At 38.0% G+C, this 19210-nt stretch overlaps 1 protein-coding gene across 2 annotated transcripts in view; it reads right to left on the bottom strand.

The window, feature by feature from the left end:
• Positions 1–19210, bottom strand: part of LOC137344479 (plexin-A2-like) — a 394264-nt gene that overhangs the window by 141876 nt on the left and 233178 nt on the right. For both annotated transcript variants that reach the window (XM_068007472.1, XM_068007473.1), the window contains exons 7-11: positions 15146–15269; positions 13717–13870; positions 9325–9421; positions 6351–6465; positions 1868–2068 (exon numbers count right to left, since the gene is read on the bottom strand). In XM_068007472.1, the coding sequence (XP_067863573.1) occupies positions 1868–2068; positions 6351–6465; positions 9325–9421; positions 13717–13870; positions 15146–15269 (691 nt within the window). The remainder of the gene's footprint in view (positions 1–1867; positions 2069–6350; positions 6466–9324; positions 9422–13716; positions 13871–15145; positions 15270–19210) is intronic.

Raw genomic sequence — 19210 nt, 5'->3', positions numbered from 1 at the left:
TTGTCCAGATCTTGCTGCATGCAGGCACGGACTGCTTCATTATCTGAGGGGTTGCAAATGGAACTGAACACTGTGCAATCATCAGCGAACATCCCCACTTTTGACTTTATGATGGAGGGAGGGTCATTGATGAAGCAGCTGAAGATGGTTGAGCCATGGCACCCCCCCCATCCTGACAGTGTGAATTTGAGGGGGGTCCGCAAAGTAGTTAAATATGTTTGAACAGAAGAATTTTGAGTGGAAAGTGAGAATTTTCAGTGAAACCACATAGTTCTCGCAGCCAAAACTTTGTCTGAACGAACTGAGTGCCCTGCTGCAATAAGTGACCTTTTCTTCCCATCGGTCAAAGAAGCATTTGACCGTGCAACTGGCTGCCGGCTGAAACACGTCTGTTGCAACATGGAGTGTTTCCCACAGCACGGGAAACACGCTGAGGATGCTTCAAAATCGCACCCCTGCCTCAATGTGGAGAAAATTAACTACTTAAACTATAACAACTGCATCAAGTACCATCCCGCCGTCTTTAATTGCCGGTGGGACTTCCGCACACGACAGTGGGGATCCCGGAAGTCTGCGGGTTGGAGTCAGGTTCTGAACCCAATCGGGATTTCCCCGATTTTCGGAGGCCCCGCCCCTGCCCCCGCAATTTCCTGGGAAAATTGAGCCCGTAGTGTCTAATCTCACAAAGAAATGAAAAGCTTAACTGTCTCTCTGCTATTTAAAACAATTTTACAGTGACTGAAAAATTAAATGATGGTTGAATAGACTGCCAATCATGTATTTCTGTTTTGATTGATTGCCAGCCATAGTCAATCATAGGACTCTGCTGGCCGCCAGCAAATCTGATGAAGGCAACAAATTACAATTGACCAAACCATTTCCCTTTGTACAGATATTCCTGATCCAGCTAAAAAACATTCCTCAATTATCTCTTTGACTTTATAGTCAAACTGAAAATGGGATAAATCGAGAAGCAGCAACTAAGTGACTCCGAACTTGGGTAATAAAAGACTAGTTTGTGCAAAAAACGTAAAGACTTGGGGAGGTAAAGAGTTCCACAGTTTTGAGATCCTGCAAAATACTGCATTAGAGTAGGAGACTGTGTGATGAGTCTTAAGTTTTTGTTGTTAAAAGTACGTGAGGATGCAGTTGCTGAATGAAAGCTGGCAATGCAACTGTTTGCCAATTGGCCGTTTCCAGTTTTTGGAGATCACAGAAATCCTAATTTAAACAAGATATTGTTAACAAACTACTTATTCTTTTATAGCATTCAACTGTAATTGTAAAACCAACTAATCGGTCAGCAGTCTATTTGGTCTCTGGTCACAATGCATAAATTGAAATTAAATTATACTTTTTAAAATAAAAATTAAAAGTCAAAAGTTTTCTGAAAAATTAATGGAGGGATATCCTTGTCCTGTAATCTAAGATTAAACAATACTTCATCCGGGTGGTGGAAGTAGTTACAGATAGTATCATCTACCCAATAAAATGATAATGTAGGTAGTTTCATCTTACCAGTTTTTACTAAAATCTAGAACAGCTTGTGCTTCTCTAATGGATTATGTTTCATAAATGGTTCCTGTACTTGATTACACTTTTCAATCTACACTATTAGCATTTAGTCACTTATTCAAACTTTGAGGTGTCTTATGGTGAATCCAATTTACAAAGTCATTCCAGATTTCAAAAGATTCCATTTCAGTTAATCTCCTACAGATTGTGATGCAACATAACCATCCTTCAGAATGATCAATGTTTAACATGGTGTGGTGAAAGTGTCTAGATTAAAATCTGACCTATACCCAATTTCTACATGATTACGAATTGAATACATCAAGAAGACAGAGACAAACTATCTACTTACTGAACTGTTTTGGCACTGAACACTTGAGCTGTTGAATCGGAGAGCTGGCACTCGCTGGGTCACTCCTTGTACGTTAAGGATACACTCATACCCCCGTTGCCCAGACTGTGGCTGTGGCAGGTTCCGTGCTTTTAGTGTGATTGGTTTCACCTCTCCAACTGGGATAAGAATCTCATCTGAGGGCACCAGCTGTGGACAATCCTAAATGGGAAAGGAATGAAAGAAAAATCATAAAGTCAGCCTGGTAAGTATTTAGGTGCTTATGACAAGGTACTCATGGGAATCATGGTGATTAGATTCTATGGCAAATGTCAATCATTTTATGTCAGCGTGGCTCAGTTTGTAGCAGTCTTGAATCTGAATCAAGAGGTTATGGGTACAAGCCCACCATGGACACGAACACAACATCTGGGCTGACACTTCAGCACAGTACTAAAGGAGTAATGTATTATTGGATGTGTCATGAGACAAAAAAGCTTCATCTGTTAGCTCAGATGCATATTAAAAAATGTAATAGCACTATTGAAAGAAAAGAAGTGAGTTCTTCCGACGTCCTGGCCAACCTTCCTTCATCAACCAGAAAGCAGATTATCTGGGCATTCATTCTTTTTGCTGTGAACACATTAGCTGCCATGATTGCCTATATAACAGTGATTGCACATTAACACTAATCCATTGGTAATAAGCATCTTGGGATGGCCTGAGGACGCAACAACGTGCTATACAAATGCAAGTTCTTTCTTTCCTAGTGCACAAATCTGAAGTCTTAGATATATGGAGACGTATTGTTCATCTCTTTAGTAAGGCAAATTGCAAGAAATTATTGCAAAACAACATTGCTAGAAAGAGCTAACATGGCAAAGTGTTGCTGAATAATAGTACCAGCACCCTGTGTAAACTCTTTCCAAGCACTGATATTTTTCAGTATTCAAAAAGTGCCCATTTTCTTTCAAAGAATGCAAAAATAGCGCATTAATCTACATTCTAGGTGATGGAAACTTCTGAACAGAATTATCAAAATGGACATAATTCCACTAAAGTACTATTTGACTATAGTCTCTGAAAAAGCTAAAAAAAGTATACATTCATATTTTCTGTTTGTACAAAGAATTTAACACATTGAAAAGTTAAGAGGCCTTCTCAATGAAAAATATCAAAATAGGTGAAGACGTGAATATATTTTGTGTTTCAGATCAGATTGATTCTCTTAAAAAATGAGATACTACACCTCTAAACCCTCATAACACAAGTCAACTGAACAATCCTTTCAAAGTGTGAACATGAGGTTATCAGTGGTAACAAGCAACTCCCATGCAGTCTCTATCCCCCTCAGTGATTAACATGCTCTATAATTTGTGATTGAAATGTCCAGCCCACTACATCACTCCATCTGTCAGAACTTAAGATAAGAGGATGGTGGAACCACTCACTCAAATTCAGCAACAGTGAAATTGAAATGAGAGCAGATTTCATGCAAGAGTGAGGGTAGATAAATCTACAGATAGCAGCAATTGTCAGTATACACATGAGATAAATTGTATAATTATTCTAAGAGTAAAGCCCAATTGGGTCATCTTGTACAATCTAGCAAAAATGTATTAAAAAAGGACAGGGAAGCAGTTCTGTACACATCTGTTAAATATTACACATTACATTTCGATAAAAATTCCACCAAAAACATGCCCAAGTGCCAAATGGTCTCTTCCACTTTTCTTTCCTGTTGCTGGTATTGGGGCGAATGTCAATACTACAGACAATATGCTGCTACACTTTTAAAAAAAAAAATATATTCAGCAATAAAAACGGGTATCAGTGCCTTAGATTTTCAAGCGCAGTCAAGCTATCATATCTTCAGCTGGAGTGCAGAGGAGTAATGACAGGACAGGATGGTGGGAGTAAATGTGGCCACTCCTCCCTTATACAAATGTAACATTTATTTTAAAAAGATGCAGTTTCACAAAGGCTGTCTGTAACCCCAGTTCCTTCAAAATCATTTTGAAAATGACAATTGTGGTATAGCACTATATCTGTATCTAGCTTGCTTCTGAAGTGGCATTATTGACTGTATTGGGCGGAGGCCACTACTGTCTGGCGAGCAAGGGCAATGAACATCTTCCACCTCTGCTCTCGTCATAACAATGCAGCGTGGGAATCCAGTTTATAGTGGGAGGACAAAGGTAAGCAATTCAAACAAAGTTATATTTGTACATCATGGCTGTGGTGCACCAATAACAAAATTGAATCACATATCTTTTAAAATAACCAAGAGGAACATCTGTTTGTTGATATCGTCTGAGTGCCAAAGGTGCATTTCTGCAACCAGCACCTGCTAATTACAGCAAGATTAACAGTTTCACAGTAAAATACGATTAATCCTCTGAATGCCGAGAAGACTTTCAGCACACAGTTACCAAGTGCTGCAATTCATTAAATCAGCAGCTTTTGATAAAATACTAACTTTCGAAAGGGCTGATACAAGCAGCAGCAAATGATTTGAGCTGCACATGTTGTGGAATTTATCCCACCATGAAACAGAGTACTGGGATAGGCACTGTAGCAAATTAACCTAAAGACAAACACTATGTTCATGAGTGCCATCAGATTAGAGGCTTGTGTGGTCATTTGTTAAAATGTCTTCTCGTCTCTCCCTACCATAGATGTTGCTATTTGTGTCTCTTAATGATTGCAGCAGCCGAGTTGCTAAATGCTAGATGCATTGAGGCTGAACCCAACTCTGTTTATATTTTCTAATAATCTAGTACTTTATGTAGGACTGTCCATGTCTATTTCCACATCAAAATCACAAAACATGACAGTTTGAATTTCCATATCTTCCACTATAATGATCTATAAATTTTGTGCGTATGTTTTTTTAAACCATAATGGTCCTTGTTTGCACAGGATTTTGCAGCGGTTGCATGACACTGCCAGGGGAATTATCTTCATAATTTTACAATAATTTTTATATAAATAATATATATGCCTAATAACACTACTGCCGAATAGCATTTCCTTGCCTGCTTTTGCTGTAAACTGAAAAAAGGAGGAAACAATGCTGTCTATTCAGTTAACATCCTACAGCTGGGGAAGGCTATGAAAGGAGGTCCACAGGTCCAGGGAGTAGAGAATCTGCTGAGGGTCAAAGATGAAGGGGAGGCAGGCCACCAACGGCCCCTGGGCCAATCTGCAAGTTCCAGGTTTCTAAACAATCCTTCCAACAGGTTTTAAATGCTTACAATACAGAAGATTTTTCTCTTGAAAGAAAGAAATAACGAACAAATTTATATTGACAAAGGCAACTCTCCCAAGTTTTAACAAATAAATATTTGTTGGAGATGATGATTCAGTATTCCTCATGGAATTTTCTGAAAAGCAAATACTCATGAACAGTGAAGAAAGGCTGGTGCCAATCACATTATTCTCGACAAAACAGAATCCAATTTTAGCCTAAATTTCCATAAATTAACATAATTCACATACCTCTGACAAAGCCAACTAAACCTATGATGGTTAGATATTGTTAACATTGGCATGCATGCCAACACTCTTACTTTGTGTGTAATACTTCTTTGCCCATATTTACAACTCCCACACGCTCATTATTGCTTTTCCCACTTTCTAAAAAGCCTGAGATGATCAAGGGCTTAATGAGCCAATCTGCAAACACAGAAGATTCTCCTTAGCAGAACAATTCCCAATGCCTCAGATCATCATGGAAACGATAGTGTACAGGACTAGCAACAGAGAAAAAATTACAATGACTGATAGCATAACCAAGTGTTCATGCTGTCACCAGACTGTTTTCTTCAATTATTTTTTAAATCCTCTCCCCTCTTTAGATGTTCCCACAACATTTGCCAATAGCCAACTGAGGGGGCAGGCTGGTGACCTCATCCAAGGCCTCTACCATTGTTGCTCTGTATTATACTACCATTAAGTTCATGACAGTTGACTCACACTCCGACTTTTCCTGCGGGGGCTGTATTTAACCTCTAGTCCATGCCTTGGCCAAGACATTCTTCCAATGTAGAGGATCAACGGCTCACATCAAACCTTGCCAAGATGCAGCATAATGGATCATTGACAGATCTGCTATCTTTAAAATTGGGAGTTTCCATCTCCCGGAGTGGCCCGGTAGTAGACAAAGTCCTATTGATTCTGAGACTATCACTTTGCCGACTGTCACCAACAGACTTGAAAACATTTGTATGCATTCACTGATTTCACACAACACAGAAATACATTTAGTTTAATGTGTAGTCTACATGTTTTGAGGTTCCCAGCATAAAATACTATGACAGAAGCTCCCAACCCTCTGACTTTAACTACTGTGCAGTCGTCACACTGATACTGGTACAATTTTCATTATACATTCTTTAAAAATATTTCCAAACAGGTAGCTATATTCAACCGTCTCCAAAAAGATTGATGCATCAGTAGACAGTAATTGTGTTTCTAACAGTACGAGATGAGAGCTCATTACCTCTGAGGTGTTGACCCGTCCCTCCTGGAAAGAGCAAATGCTTGGATCATGAGTGCAAAGGTTTCGATATTTACACCAATGACAGCGGAATGCACTAGTCACACAGGACAGACACCTGAAACAAAAAGACAAAAGATTGTAAAGAAAAAATCCCTTAGGGTGATATGCGTGTGCCAGAATTAGGCTAACAAATGGGGGTGAGATTTCCTTTTAAACTATGAACAAAATTGTAAACCCTTGTAAACCCACTGGTTTACAATTTCATTACACAAAGCACACTGAGAAAAATCTTACCCTAAGGTACAGACATTATACATATGACTGATGTACATAATGCTGGAAAATATTTCCCTAGATGCTTCCAGATACATATATTCATATTATGGACTTTGTTGTTCTTTATTTTTGACTATTTCTTTGAAAACCACGAAAGAACGGAGATGTAATCCTAGTTACAAATATCAGCGTATATCAAGCTGGCATGGCATTAGGACGATTACTATGTCAGCTTTACATCTCTGCACAGCTTGAATCTCAATGCAGGTAAATGCCACCAGTTTCTAGCAGAGCACTCACCTGAACACTCATTTCATTTTTGGCCAGTTTGGAAAAAGACATTTGGAAGCATATTCTGCACTGCAGCATGCAATTAAATAAAATACGAACTATACAGCATGGAACATCTGTCCAATGGGGTACTGCACAATGTCTGTTTAATTGAAAAAGCCATATTAAATTACAACTTCCAATATTCCTTGCACACACTTGGATACGCACTGTCAGCAACAATGTGGTGCGAGAAATCAAAAATAAAACCACTCAATGCAGAGGTGCAAAATGCAATCAGTTTTTCACGAACCTTCCAGACAGCAATCACTCCAATCAAAATCATCAGCCACTTGGAAGCAAGAATTCCTCCAAGAATGACTTGGAGATTGATGCAGGACTTCACTGATGATGAGCCTTAGAATAAGATAACTAAGAATTGCAATATAACATTTTTTGATATTTAGCCAGATTTCAACTTTGGAATGTGAGATTTTTGAAGTACAGTCTCCTAAAGCTCCGGCATGCTGGCAGAACCCACCCAAGTTTGGGATACTCAACATTACAAATCACACAAAACCCTGGGTTTCAGCTGGTGGTTTACTCAAAATTATTAAATAAAGTAGGAAACATTTACTATCAAAACCAGGGAACTGTAAATCTGGGGTGTAACTTGTGGACTGGTATGTGACCTTTTACCACTCTGCCTGGCTTTTTTTTTCCCCACTGCAATTTTTGCACTGTTTGAGAGATCAAATTAGCAGCCCCAACAAATTCAAAATGATAAAGGGACATTTTATACGACAAGGATAAAAGACAATATGCAAGGGATGACATTATGGACATTTCCTCTATATACTTCATGGAAGTATCTGAGTAGTCTGCCAGAAATTGTTTTTTTTTAAAAAAACATTCAGGGGTGTATGGGAGATAATTTTCTAATTCCACAAAATAATGCACTGATATCAATGTGTCAATAGATATGCTGATATGAAGATCTAAGTCCTTGTCTGAAACCATCACCTATAGAGGGAGCTGTTGTTAATTCTCTGTTTGCCGTGAATGAAACTACTTAAACAACAGACTAAACTTGCATGAAATATAGAGTTTAAATATTAACTTATTAGTTAATCACCTTACAAATGTGGTCATTGAGAATTTGGATGCACATATCAATATATTTTTTACATATAGATGGGAGAAAAGAGTTGGCAATGCTGTAACAGTGAAAGTTTTGAATAAAGCAGTGCAAGCACCCAGTATCTAGTCATACAAGTAGCTGTTAGAATGAACAATAACAGATGTTTTGCGGAAGGTGGAGAAAGCAATTATAAGCCAGTGCGACAATCTAGTGGATAGAATGATGTCTGAAGGGGAATTTGCTGGTGTAGACAGTTAGACACTAGTTTTTCACCTCTGGGATCTGGGTTCAACTCCAGCTTTGACTGACGGGATGAAAGTCTCCTCCATCTGTTGGCTATAAAGGTCCTATGAGAATGAGTTGAGGCAGTTTCAACCCAGCTCCTGGGTGGGCATGGATCCACAGTACAAAACTGCTCCTAATGCAACATTCATTGGCACTAACTGGACAATCTCACCAATAAGGCCACGGAATGGCTATACAGTGCTTCTGCAATTATCTGGCAAGCATGGTCTGACTGCACTTTGGCAATAAACCAGTGTCGTTCCTGCTATCATCTTATCCTTGGTAGTGATCATATTAGTAATGGCATTACATGATGGGGTGGGGGAAAGAGGGGCAAATAGAGCAACATTTAACATTTTTATTTTGTTCCTTAAATTGCTGTTTCTAGTTGGGACAGCAAGTGCAGCAGACTAGAAGTAAAGCTTTTAATATAATGCAATGGGCACACTGGATGCATTCAATAAGGGCTAACTTTAGCAGCAAAGTAAAAAGTATGTTTACTATTTGTAGTATAATGTGTTTTATAAGAATTTTTGCTTTTAGAAAGGGAGTCAATTCGCAATATATGCCATGTCAGAGATTGTTACTGATTTATTGAATGCACAGGCCTTGCTATAAATTTGCAACAGGCTCACTTTCTTTGTAATCAATAAACAGCAGGTTTGGATGGGGCATTTCTGGCTGAAAAGGTATTTGCACATTTTGTACAAAAATCCTGTTGCAAATTGTTGTTTACAAATGGAATCATTATTGTTTCTTGCTATTTTATCAATATCCCAAACAGAAGATAATGTTGAGAACAGAACTATTGATTTAGACTCTTTACAAATCACTGGAAGATCACCTTGTGCGTTGGGCAGGTAAATTAGACTTTTTTGATTAATTATTTTGCATGATCTGCATAATCTGCATAGACTGAGCCTACATGAACCAGTTTAAAACATAACATGTTTATATATTTACAAATAATTTTTTAAAAAACTTGATAGAAAACGATCTTACAGCTGATGAACGCTGCAGTTGAAGAACTTAAATTCAGTGCTTGCAAACATCTTTCCTGTCTCTTTGGATTTCAGCTGGAGGCTCACTCCAATCCAATCTAAAAAGAGCACAACATTTATTCAACATTTGTTCAAGAAAACATTACATTTTGCAGGTTTCAAGTTATACAATTTATTTTGTTTATCCTGAAGGAACACATATAAATAGGATATCAGCTGTATCCTGCTAATAGAAAGTCATCAGCATCTGTAAGATTGAGATGGAAGCACATGCTGGGACGGGAACCTGGTAGACAGAGTACTGTGGATGTGGATTAAATTACAAAGTTTTGCAGACAATTGAATAATCATGGTTTAAGTCACAACTAAACAATTCTGTTACATGTAATTGGTTTCTTACACATGCTTCAAGCAGAGAAGGCCATACCAGTCGCACACACATTACTTATTCAAATATTTTTACTAATTGGTTAAACATATTTTTCTCCAATGTCTCACTTCATCGCTCTGTTTAATTCACTTTCCCACATAAGTCTGACAATCTAGCTTACTTAAACATAAATATTTATCTTCTAAAGGTTCTTTAGTGTAGTTTGAACTTAGACTATTTTCCCTTCAAGAAAAAACAAAATAAAGCTAAAGGTCCTCTTTTGCTGTGCAAATAAATACTTTTTAAACTACACAAGACTCTGACTTTTATGGAACTTGATGCACTAAGAGCGAGTTTGTTGGGAGCTGGTGATAGTTTGGAGTCATACACTGGCGGAAAAAAAATCTAGGCCCCATAAAGTCACGGCCTCCCATGCCCCAAACACTACCCTCCTCCCCTCTCATGAGACCCTCCCGAAATCCTCTCCCCACCATTTACCTAAAAGCCAGTAGGCGGTCAAGGACCACCCGAACTTTGCCTGCTGGCAGCTGTTCTAAAGTGGGCCGGTGATATTTAAATAAGGCCCAGGAGTTAAAATACTCCAGGCCTGAAACTCCCTCAGCCCCCGAAAATGGCTCTGGGTTAAAATCGATCCCTCAGTTTTGATTTATTTAAGTCAATCTTTTACTGATTGTTTTTCAAGAAATAAACTTGAATATGAGCTCCTGCTTTAACAAATGTTTTTGTTCCAAAACCACTAATTGTTTTCAGCTGTTACATCTCCACTACTTCCAGATTCTTGGGGGGGAAGAGATGGAGCAGTACAGAAAGGGTTAGATCATGTGACAGTACATCATGGGAAGTATTAAGCTGTCCTTTGTATTCAATGGGTCCCTAAGGAAGAAACATGACTCTTATAAAAAAAAAATACACATTTATTTTAATATTTGATTATCCCTATGTGTATATAGACAAAATACTCAAGGGAGAACAATCAACTATCCAGTTTATTCTACTTGCAAGAAAATCCTTTATAAATGATAGTTACTCATAAGTCATCAGATTTTCTTCTCTTATTCCCCTGTATACTTTTTGCATTCTTTAAGACTTATCCTTTCAAAGGGCACAACGTGAAACCCTGATTGTTAACCCATGAAAGAACAATGAAGTACAGCATACTCGGAATCAACAAATGGGGATGTAATACAATGAAGATTGAAAACTGTATCTAATTGGTTACAAATATTATAGATGTTCCCAGGCAGCTCACTCCCTTCCTAATTACTTGACACAGAGTGTTCCTGATCTCAACCGGACTGGTTTGGAAAGGTACCAAGTGTACAATATACAATTTCAGCAGCACTCGATAAAACAATAGCTTTGGGGTTGGGAAATCATGGATGCTGTCTGAGAAATTAGAAGCTACAATAATTTGACTTGAATTTGTTTCAACATGATTGCTCTAGATCCTCAGCCTTTTAGTGATGGTTAAAGATAGAGGGCTTGGAAATGTATTCTGTGCCCTGAAAAACAAACACTTGTTACAGCAATTTTTCATTTGTGGCACTGATCATTTAAACTGTGACTGTTGATGCAGAGAGATAGTGATCAAAAAGAGCAGCACGATTGGGAGAGAGATGGAAACAGAAGAGATTGAGAGAGACATAAGAACAGATAAGACTGAGAGATACGAAAGTGAAGAAAATGAGAAGGAGAAATACAGATGAGATTGGGAGAGAATGAGAAAGGCACAAGAACCAAAAAAGAGACAGAGACTTGGAAATTGAGATCTAAAGAGACATGACAACAGAGTCCCACATGTGGAAAGATCAAGTAAACAAAACTGATGGGAACTGCTGCAATATTAACTGGTGGGAACATTGGTTATTTGTTTAGTAAGTGCACCCATTGCTGAGGTCAGGAATCATTTTTCATGGTTTCTCAAACTACAGGGAATTTGAATTTTCAGGATTTTATTATTTGCTTTACAATGTAATATTTGTGGGGTTGTGTAGTTTTGGATGAAAGTTTGTGCAAAACAGGAAGATTCACTCCAATGACAAAACTGTATTTTGCTTTTGGGCATTATTTACATCCTCTTAACTGTAGGCTGATATTTCTGACTGGCGAATATTTGTTGACAAGAAGAAGCTGCATTTTATACAATGCAAGGCCTCAATAGCATTTCTTCAATGAACAATTTTCAACTGTTAAATTTGATTGTTTAAACGTCGTCCTGGCTCAGTTTGTAACGCTCTCACCCGAATTAGAAGGTTGTGGGCTGGAGCTCCACTATAATCTAGACTGGTGCTTCAATGCAATACTGAGGGAGTGTTGCATTGTCAGAGACACTGTCTTTTAGGTGAGACATTAAGCAGATGCCCGCTCAGTTGGACATCAAAGATCCCATAATAATATTCAAAGGAAGGGAATTGTCCTAAACAACCAACCAAAAACAAATTATATGGTTATTTATTCATTTGCTGTTTATGAGGCTTTGCTGTGGGCAAACTTGCTGCCACATTGCCCAAATAACAACAACGGATGCACTTCAAAAGTAATCACGTGTTAAGGCGTTATATTAAATCCAACAGTCCAGGTATCACACTGCTGTTATCACTCCCCTTCATTCAATTTTTGTGGAAGGAGGTAAAAGTCCCCACTAAATTAAGAAGCACAAGCACACTAGTAATGGAATGCTCAAGTAAACTTCGCCTACGTAGACTGCCAGCAGCTTCAGGGAATTCCAGGCTAAAACAAGCTCTAGTATAGTAATAATGGCTCTCATATCTGGAGTGGATTTACAGCTGTAATATTGACTTCATACCAATACACACTTCAAAAATTTTAAATAAAAAAAGGTTTTGAACATTTCTGTTCCATTTGGCCATTTTCTCTTTCCCTAGACTCTTCATTTTTTCTTGATTTTATTTTAAGTTTAACTACTTGATTTGCTTTTTCTCCAAAGCATCCAGGGTCCCACAGTCCATCTACCTCTTCAAAATTGGCTTCTGATTGGGTGAATACTGTCTCTAAACACTTAGTGTCAGCTTGGATCAGTTGGCAGCACTCTCATCTGAGTCAGAAAGTTATGGGTTCAGTGCCAACTCAGACAAAATTAAGGCTGATACTTCAGTGCAGTGCTGAGGGAGTACTACATTGCTGGAGGTGCTGTCTCTCGAATGAGATGTTAATTAGCAACCAAACAGGTACCAAGCTTAAGGCAGCTGAGCTAGGAAGAGAGTTTAAAGAGCCTGGATTGTTTACTCTAGGGAAGATTCAGAGAAGATATTATTCAAGATCCTTAAGGAAATAGATAAGTTCAACCCTGATATGTTCAAGATTGTTTTAAACTCTTTAATTATAGGACACAGGCTTAACCTTAGAAAAGGCAAGGTGCAAAGACAGTTTAGATTTAATTACTTTATACAGAGGATGGTGAATGTGAACAGACTGCTTAGGGAGGAAGGAAGAATTGAGGGAATGGGTGATTATGGGGTATTAATGGTTGAGATAGCCAGAGGACTGCAAATCTTTTCCAGTCCTGAATGTTCCTTTTTTTCCCCTACCTAAACCAAGGCCCCATCTACCTGGTGCACATCGAGCTATCCCTCATCTTCCATTTTGGAGAGGAAGACGGCAGTGCCCCAGCACGACCAATGCCGTCAACAATACGACTGAATGCCGATCAAGGGCCTCCCAGTCCAAAAACCAACACTTGTCCTGAGCTATGTGTATATCCATTACATCTTATTAAGACATTGCCAGTTTTCATACATCTAAGCTGCTCGTATACATTGAATTTTTGAAAAACCACAATAACCTAGCTGCAGTCACATAAAAACAGAAAGATTTCACATTTGATTGAAAGGTATCTTTAAAATAGTTTTACTTCACTATAGTATTAACACATTAGAAGTAACAAAAATAACCATCAAATATGGAAAATTGCATCCTCAGCTACAGGAAAAGAGTAGACTTAATTTACTGGAGAAAAGTACTGCTCTGATTGAGTTTTGTTACCTTGATCTGCAAGAATAGGAGGTACATCTTTAGCAGCTGGCGAAATGCACATTATCTCGTCACCCATTGTCTGACCCTCCACTTCAGTCAATCCACCGAAATCACAGACAACACCAGCAGAAAGGTCCGGAACATCACTAACTTTCAGAATAAGCTGCGAAAACAGATGTACAGAATTCAGGAATCTCCATATGAATTTTTGTGCTCATCAAAATGAGCGATTACAGTACTGAGAGTGTGTGTGTGGGGAGTGGGGGGGGGGGGGGGGAGGAATTTATTTTTGTAGGTAGTTCCTATTGACAGCAGCATTAAGTACTCACAGGTTTAATATTAAATAGGCTTAAATGCAGGTTATGCTGCCCCAACCAATGTGTCAAAAGCAGAAGCTCTTGCTTACTGTACTAGGGAGATCACTTTCATTTCCAATATTCTCCTGAGTTTCAGAGAAAATTTATCCAATTAATGTCAAGTAGCGTTGTGGACATTTACACACACAAAAGTACTAAGAATAGTGATAAAGAAGTACATAAACAATTTTCACATGTTCAGAGAGATTTGTCTCTGCTGATAACTAAAGGGATGAAATTCAGTGGTGCAATATTAGCAACAAACTTGTTGATATATTTGCATGAAATGCCTCTGTGCATTACTTTAATGAAATTTCCCTGTGCATTATTTTAATGAACCTATTTAAAGTAAGCCTTCATTAAAATGCCAAAGAAATCTCGTATTAAAGCTTTAATCCATTCTTTATTAATATTGCACAGTGCAATTTCACTCCATTAATGGCTTGCAAGGAGATTAATAATAAGAATGTGTTCTATCCCTGTCCCTTAACCCAGCATGTGAACTGTTAATATTCGAACTCTCAAATAAAGAAATGCGAGCTCAAACTATCATGAGAACTTCTTTGCAAATCATAAGTGGTCCTGCATCACCCATCCACATAAATCTTTCAAGAATCAAGAAGCCAATTTTCCACTAAGATTGAGCTGGTTTTACAGATAACTTTTGAAAAATATAAAAGGAATTTCACATTATCTTTAAATTTATATTCTATTTTACATTAGTAACAATCTAAAGGAGTCTCACTATCAGTATCTCTTAAAAAAAAAAATCAGCTAAAAGGAATTGATTAGTTTCTTGCTTGTAACGGTTTTTGAAAGCACAAATTGAGGACTAGTTGAGAAGAATTACAACACAATGAAAAGATAAATCAGAATTAGAGCAAAACAATAGCAGTGCTCAAGTTAATTATAATTCTTTGTAACCATTTGATTTTTGAAAGCCGATGGGAGGGCTGCTTCAACACCATCAGCAAAAATGTTCTAACTCTGCAAGATTACAAGAAGATTTTTTTCCCGTCTGATACTGATGGACGTGCTAAATGAAGAATCATAAGAGCACTGAACGAGTGCCGAACACTGACCGGTACACTGTGCTCAGACACACATATACTGTTTGGCTGTATGCTGAGTTTCACACACTGTTCTATACTGGCAGCAAATCGATAGGGCTCCACTGCTCGCTCACACTTGTCTCTCCTCGAGCACCTTAAAAAAAAGGAAAAGAATAAAGTTAATCTGGAGATCTAGAATGGTTAAAGATACCTTGGCATCCACTTGCCTGATCAAGAGATATTAGTAGACAGTACCCCCAGATCATAATGCAGCATTATCCTCCGATTAGTCAATTCATTCCGTTCACCAACTCAAAAGTAATTCAAACAGTTCCCCATTTATAGAGAGACATCAGTAATCCAGGGCTCTGGAGTCTCATTTATACTCCAATACACTTGAGACCACATTCAGCTTGGGCCATTATGGCCCACACTGATTGCAGTCCCCCCTGGACTTGCAGTGTGCCAGTTCACGAGCCAGGAGGTATTAATTTAAATTAAATTACCTGCCTGACGCATGTGCTGACTTTGAGTTAACTGTTGAAATTTGTAGATTCATGCTAGATATTTTCAGTAGCCTGGTGAGAACTGCCTGGCTTATAACACCGGACGAAGCAAAAAAAGTTAACCTTTTTGCTCTAAAATAGACAGCTCCCCTGTGGTTATACTTGTCCCCTCGCAGTTTCTTGACTTGTACTTTAAATTCACCACAATTATAACTTGAAGAATAAATTTATTAAATGATACCCCAACTAGCAGCCTCACGGGATAGAGAGGATGATTGATGGGAGACCCATACAGAGCTGATTATCTCAAAATCTGTATAAAGTTGGCTGCTTTTGCACATATTTCTCAGAGTATTCTCGGGGCAGGACTAGACTGCCCAAGCAATCAAGACCTTCTTAAGTGCACTTCAAAGCCTTGGAAAGTGATCAACTTTGTGTCAAGTTGTATCAATGTGGCCAGCATCTTTGATTGTACGCTTGTATTTTAACCTCTTTGTCACTTGTTGTAACTTCTTAATAAAGCCATTATACTTTGGAACCAACCACCTTGCGACCTTTTGATTAAGGACTTGAACAGTAAAAGTATTTTACTTACAGAAATCTGTCACATCATGAAGAAGCAGTGACTTGACCTGGCTGACTCAATCCAACCAGCCAGTTTATGTCTTGCATATAAATGGGGAAATGGGTTATTTTCCCTCCACATCATTTATACAATGCCTTCTAATCTGAATTAGCAGTGACAAATCAAGACTCTGAATTCACAATTCTAATACAAACCAAGCTTTATTGAGTATTCAACTAACCTGAATGCAGTACCAGAAATTTCTGTATTATTTAATATTTACTAACCCCTAGATTCTTGACCCTTGAATAGTGATGAATTGATTTTTAATTCTAAAAGCTGATTTTGTTATTCCCATTGAAAGTATTTAGTCAGTTCCAGTGTGTGCTCTTTCCTGTTCAACCCTAGTGAATATTGAACTGTTACCTCTGACCTCAACAGAGGGAATAGGAGGTACAATGTGTGATATTTGGATGAACTTTAACCTGAGCTGACAATAGAGTGAAAAGAAAAATATTGGAATAAAATCACAATACTATAATGAACAAATTAGCCCCAGGTTGGCACACATTCTGGTAGCTCATTCTGCACTGGCCTCTCTCTTACTTCTGCAATCAGCAGAATACCTCATCTACAGTTCATAGCATTTTGTGAATAAATCACACAAGGAACAAATGTAGCTCAAGACGCAAAACTACAATCATTAAAGCAATGCTGTTTGCACCAGGAATTCTTGTAATTATAGCCATCTGTTCAAACGTGAGTTTGTAATTCAGTGATCTATTTAGAAGATGAACCTGACAACACATACATACACACAAAATGAGACCAGTGCCATCACTGGTACAGTCCATCATACTGACTGAAAAATGTACAAATTTTAAATAATCTCAGCGCCTCTATAGCGCCTGCTAAAAGTAAATCACTAATGGGGAGAAATTGTGCTGTGCAATAATAGCATACAAATTTGTTAATGTGTCCAAATGCAATCACACAATTTCACCTATAACTTTCTAAAAATGATTATAAAGGCAAATTAAAACAATAGAGAGGATTTCTTCTATTCCAACATTTTCCCTCTATAATCTTACAGCATGATCAAAATAGCTTTAACACCTCTGTGAATGTCACACTATGCTACAGCCAGATTTCAGTTTCCCTAATAAACCTGGAAGGGAAAAAAAAATCAAAAATACATGGTGGATTTCGCTGATAACTCAGCTGGTTAAGAGATGGGAAGAAAGCCATGATCCATTATCAGGGAAGGCCACTGAAGCAAATAGTAAAAATGGATTCAAGACACTACCAGATGCGATTCTTAATTGAGTTATGGTGAGAAGGAAGAGTTCAACTCAATTAAAAAGGGGGCTGGGCTGGTTAGACCAAATGTTTTTTTCCCATTCCTAAAGCTTCCTGTGTTCCTTTACAGGAGACAGAGATACATACAGATAGTCTAAGCTTACACTGGCAATTTTCTTCAAAAAAACATCCATTTACAGAATATTGCCTTTGAAATTTAACATGCAGTGTTAACGAACAAACAAACGCTTTACATTTCTGTACAAAATGTCTTTTCCACTACTTTAATAGAGGTGCCAATCCATTTCAATTAACCATTTACTTTAAATGGGACAAAACCAAAGAAAGGAATTGGATACGAATGTGCAAACTTTTTGTACGCTATTATCGCACAATGTAATTTCAAGGCCATTTTGTTTGATAACAGCATTAATACATTATATGCAATTACAGGATTTTATATTTACATCTTTTTATCAGCAGGAACATAACTGGCCCTTGAAGTCCAGACACAGACCAACTTTCCCTTCCAATGCAATCTTTCGAGTGCTGATGCAGAAAGGGAAGCAGAAACACAAAACCGCAGTGACAGAAGGACGCAGACAATATCTATACTCCTATACTTAGCATAAAATAGGTTCTTGCACGTTTATGCAAGTTGAACTGTACAATAACCCCATTTGAATTCCTTTGATGGTTTCCACTTGATAATATTCTGATACAAGTTATTTAAACCTTATCATACAGAAATAATCTAGTCTATGACAGTCCCCATTATATCTTTGCCCTCAAGGTGCACAGAGGCCAGTGGTTGGTTGATAGGGAATTTATAAAAGAGACACAAATTTGACAAGCTGAACACTGTAAAAGAGAAATTGTGTCTCTAATTTATGAAATGGATTCAGTCGTGAGCAGAACTATTGAAAAGGCAAAATTGACTCTTCTATAACAGAATTCAAAAAGGTTTCAGAGAATCTAATTTTGTCCCTGGTGTACTGACAACTTTCCAGTGCACAGAAGCAGCTTCATTATACAAGCACTATCTATTTCATAGTGAGAAATCAATGGTGAACTTTCCACAGCATTACAACAATAATGAACTCAGAAGGGGATTTGTAATTAAGCAGTATTGATCGAGTTGATATGCATAGCCTTATGTCCAATCTAATAACACAGTGCAATATCCACCATTATTTCATACTCATAATTCGGAATGGTGTGCTGAGCTGTAAGGAAAGCAAACTGCTGCAGAGTACTACCTGTTATTACATGCTCATGCTTTACAATAAAATGCTGCATGTTGCGATGGTTTAACTCAAAATCAGAACAACTGAAAAAAAAATAGGTATTACACTATTGGGTAAATTCATTGTGGGGTGTTGTGCTTCAAGTGAGTTGGAGAATTGGTGCTGGCGTAGTAGCTCTATCACCGACCTGCGCTCCATTTGAACACAGTGTTGGTAAACTTACTCACATCTCAAAGTGGCAACAGGCAGACTTCCATACTTTGTCTGATGAGGTGGCACATGTGCTAATTAAGCACTATTAGTTAGCAATTGTGTGTGGTAGTACCAGCTCCTCGATTGTTCACTTCCTTCCCCCAACAAAATTTCTCATGTGACCCAATAGTTTTCACCCATGTTAAGGAACAGACCTAACCAGTTAAATGTTTTTTGCCAAAAGGAAATTCACTCCAATAATGTTTAAGTAACAACTGTCATTTTC

Source organism: Heptranchias perlo, chromosome 27 (genome assembly GCF_035084215.1).
Source record: "Heptranchias perlo isolate sHepPer1 chromosome 27, sHepPer1.hap1, whole genome shotgun sequence".
Lineage (NCBI taxonomy): Eukaryota > Metazoa > Chordata > Chondrichthyes > Hexanchiformes > Hexanchidae > Heptranchias > Heptranchias perlo.
This window is presented reverse-complemented; position numbering and strand designations above follow the sequence as displayed.